The sequence below is a fragment of the Egretta garzetta genome, unplaced genomic scaffold (genome assembly GCF_000687185.1).
Source record: "Egretta garzetta isolate BGI_Z169 unplaced genomic scaffold, ASM68718v1 scaffold168, whole genome shotgun sequence".
Lineage (NCBI taxonomy): Eukaryota > Metazoa > Chordata > Aves > Pelecaniformes > Ardeidae > Egretta > Egretta garzetta.
Window position 1 is genome coordinate 1327205 of NW_009260675.1, and position 3576 is coordinate 1330780.

Sequence of the window (3576 nt, forward strand, 5' to 3'; positions counted from 1 at the left end):
AGGTTGGATGGGGCTCTGAGCAACCTGATCTGGTTAGCGGTGTCCCTGCTCCCTGCAGGGGGGTTGGGCTAGATGACCTCTAGGGGTCCCTTCCAACCCCAAACATTCTATGATTCTATGATTCTAAACCTCCCCTGGTGCACATTGAAGCCGTATCCTATCACTTGTTACTTGGGAGAAGAGGCCAAATCCCACCCCATTACCCCCTCCTGTCAGGCAGTTGTAGAGGGCAATAAGGTGTCCTCTCAGTCTCCTCTTCTCCAGGCTAAACAACTCCAGTTCCCTCAGCTGCTCCTCATCAGACTTGTGCTCCAGACCCCTCACCAGCTTCATTGCCCTTCTCTGGACATGTTCCAGTACCTCAACATCTTTCTTGTAGTGAAGGGCCCAAAACTGAACACAGCATTCAAGGTGTGTCCTCACCAGTGCAGAGTACAGGGGCACGATCACTTCCCTGCTCCTGCTGGCCACACTATTCCTGATACAAGCCAGGATGCCATTGGCCTTCTTGGCCACCTGGGCACACTGCTGGCTCATATTCAGTTGGCTGTCAACCAACACCCCAAGGTCCTTTTCCACCGGGCAGCTCTCCAGCCACTCTTCCCCAAGCCTGTAGCGCTGTATGGGGTTGTTGTGACCAAAGTGCAGGACCCTTCTGACAGAAGTGCAGGACCCAGCACTTGGCCTTGCTAAACCTCATACAATTGGCCTCATACAATCGATCCAGCCTGTCCCAATCCCTCTGCAGAGCCCTCCTCCCCTCAAGCAGATCAACTCTCCCACCCAGCTTCGTGTCATCTGCAAACTTACTGAGGGTACACTCTATCAATGACCTGGACCAAGGGGATTAAGATATTAAACAGATCTGGGCCCAAAACTGAGCCCTGGGGAACACCGCTTGTTACCGGCCATCAACTGGATTTAACTTTGTTGACCCCAACTCTCTGGGCTCAGCCATCCAGCTAGCTTTTTACCCAGCGAAGAGTATGCCTGTCTAAGCCATGAACCTCCATTTTCTCCAGAATAATGCTGTGGGAGATAGCATCAAAGGCCTTGCTGAAGTCCAGGTAGACAACATCCACAGCCTTTCCCTCACCCCCTAGGTGGGTCACCTGGTCATAGAAGGAAATCTGGTTGGTCAGGCAGGACCTGCAATTCATGAACCCATGCTGGCTGGGACCGATCCCCTATTTGTCCTGCACATGCCTGGTGAGTGCACTCAGGATGAACCACTCCATAATTTTCCCCAGTACCCAGATCAGGCTGACAGCTCTGTAGTTCCCCGCCTGGCCCTTCTTGTAGATGGGAGTTACATTTGCCAACCTCCAGTCATCTGGGACCCCCCCCAGTTAACCAGGACTGCTCATAAGTGATGGAGAATGATTATCAGAAGAGAGAATCTTCCCTCAGACAGTTTGGCCAAAAAAGTTACTGGGTACCATTACTCTTGGCATAACCTTCTTTTTCTGTAGTGGCTCACAGGCACTGTACCTGATGCTTCACAAAATATTTTTAAAATTACTACAATAGTTTTAAAAGTACTACAACGTACATGCTGTCTCTTTATTCTACAAGACAGAGTAAGGCAGCATTCCTGAAAATTAATTAATTTTATGAAGAGTGAAGTTGCTGGATAAGTTAGATGGAGAATGAGGTTTGGGAAGGGGAGGGATGAAAGCTGGGGGTTATTTTATTTTTAACTGGGGGAAAGAGATCCAAATCTCAAACTACCTTGTAGAAAACGTTCTAGTAACTTTCAAGCACTGGGTGATGACATTAAACATCTGGATTTTCAGAGGGAAAAAGAGGAGATTAAAAAAAAAGACCCATATATTTGCCTGAGGTAATGGAAACACACATCCAAAGTCTTATGAAAAAAGCTCTCACAATAGACTCCGCATAGGTTGAAAGGAGTCACAGTACTCCCTTGTGCAGGACTAGAAAGAGGACAATAAAAGACAGCTATTACAGTTGTTCCAACTGATTTAAGAAACAGAAAGAGATTCAGTTTCCCACAGCGTAGCTGCTTTTATTTTAGAAGTCAACAAAACCCTGTTTATTTTCCTGATAACAGACCCATGCCACAGGCACTATCACAGAGTCTGTACCCCAGAGGTACCCCCAGTCTGTATTGCCTTCAGAGGCAGGAGAGGAAAACCCCGTATTCCCAGGGGAAAAGAGAGGAAGGGACAAAGGTAGACTGGGAGGAGAAAAAGGGAGGCTGGTTAAACCCAAGAGAAGTAAAAATTTTCATGAAAGCTACCTAAAGTAACCACAGAAGGGACTGCCAGACCAGTTGTGACCGGTTATGTGATCTACTAAGAAAGGTAAAGCAAATTTGGGAAACATTTAAGGACAGTATTATTCAGTAAGAAAAAAAAAAAATCTCCCAAAGCATTCACAGTATTTGAGGTACCTGCATGTGTTAACACACACTTTTTTTTTCCCCTCAGACCGAGAATCATCTCTGGTCCCAGAGAGCAGTAGCTCTATATCAACATCCTTCAAGCTTGGTTTGTGTGTATACAGCTCAGAAGAGCCATGCCACAAAAAAAGATGAAAAAAAAAAAAAAAATCAAGCTGAGATGAACACTAATATACTTCAAGCAGTTATCACTCACATGAAATAACTATTTAATTGAGTTTTACTGGGCTACAGAAAATTTGAATACTATTATTTATTTGAAGCTGTTCGGAGTAAGGAGAGGGACAACGGAATTGCCTAGATGTGAATTTTGTAGGGTTTTTCCTGAACATGAGGAAGTATTTAAAAACTATGTGCACAATAAGAGACATTAAGCAAATAAGAAATTGTCTGATTTTACACAAGAAGACTAAGGATATGTTAAGTTTCATTAATAGCATAATTTATACTAGAGATAAGAAAAGATACAAATAAGGTGACAGCAGAATACATAAAAGCAAAACCAGACTGGAGATAGCTTAACCACTGCTTAAATTGGGAAAAAAAAAAAATGAAGCTGTTCTGGAATAAGAAAGCATCAGGAGTGTAAAATTTTCATTGTTAGCTATATGCTTATTGTGGTAGCTTTTAAACAAGCAAATGAGAAGTATGAACAGAATCATGGAATAATGGCTCTGATCCCCCAAAAAGGAAATACGAGAGATACAGGTGCTTGTGTGAACACCAGAACTGGATCAGAAAGGTACCACAGGGGAGAGAAAGAACTATTAAATAAAAAGGAACATTTAAGAAAAAGATTAGAAACTATAGCTTAAACTTAGAAAAATTAAGTAAACAAAAAATCCTAAATCCACTTTAATCTCACCTTCATTATTCTGGATTCTGCTAGAGCCAAGAGCTCTCCAAAGTCAGGCTAACTGGAGAACAACAGGATGCAAGGAAGCTTCGTTTCCTGCTACGCTGAGACTATAGGGGATACCAAGAATGATTTGATTGGATCATCCCAACACGTATAGTGCCATAAAAAAAGCCTGTATCCAGGACACGCATCCAGTCTGCTACTTCACAGGAAACAACACAATGGGAGGATACGAGAAACATTTGCTTCCTTGCAGTTTTACATAAAGCAATTCTGACAGGAAGCCACCCTC

General features: G+C 43.5%; 1 protein-coding gene across 4 annotated transcripts in view; it reads right to left on the reverse strand.

Annotated features, from left to right (window-relative positions):
- Positions 1-3365, reverse strand: part of ARHGEF7 (Rho guanine nucleotide exchange factor 7) — an 83606-nt gene extending 80241 nt beyond the window's left edge. For all 4 annotated transcript variants that reach the window (XM_035901152.1, XM_035901149.1, XM_035901150.1 and 1 more), the window contains exon 1: positions 3291-3365. In XM_035901152.1, coding sequence (XP_035757045.1) covers positions 3291-3296 — 6 coding nt within the window. In that variant the 5' untranslated portion in view covers positions 3297-3365. The remainder of the gene's footprint in view (positions 1-3290) is intronic.
- Between the last annotated feature and the right edge of the window lie 211 nt (positions 3366-3576).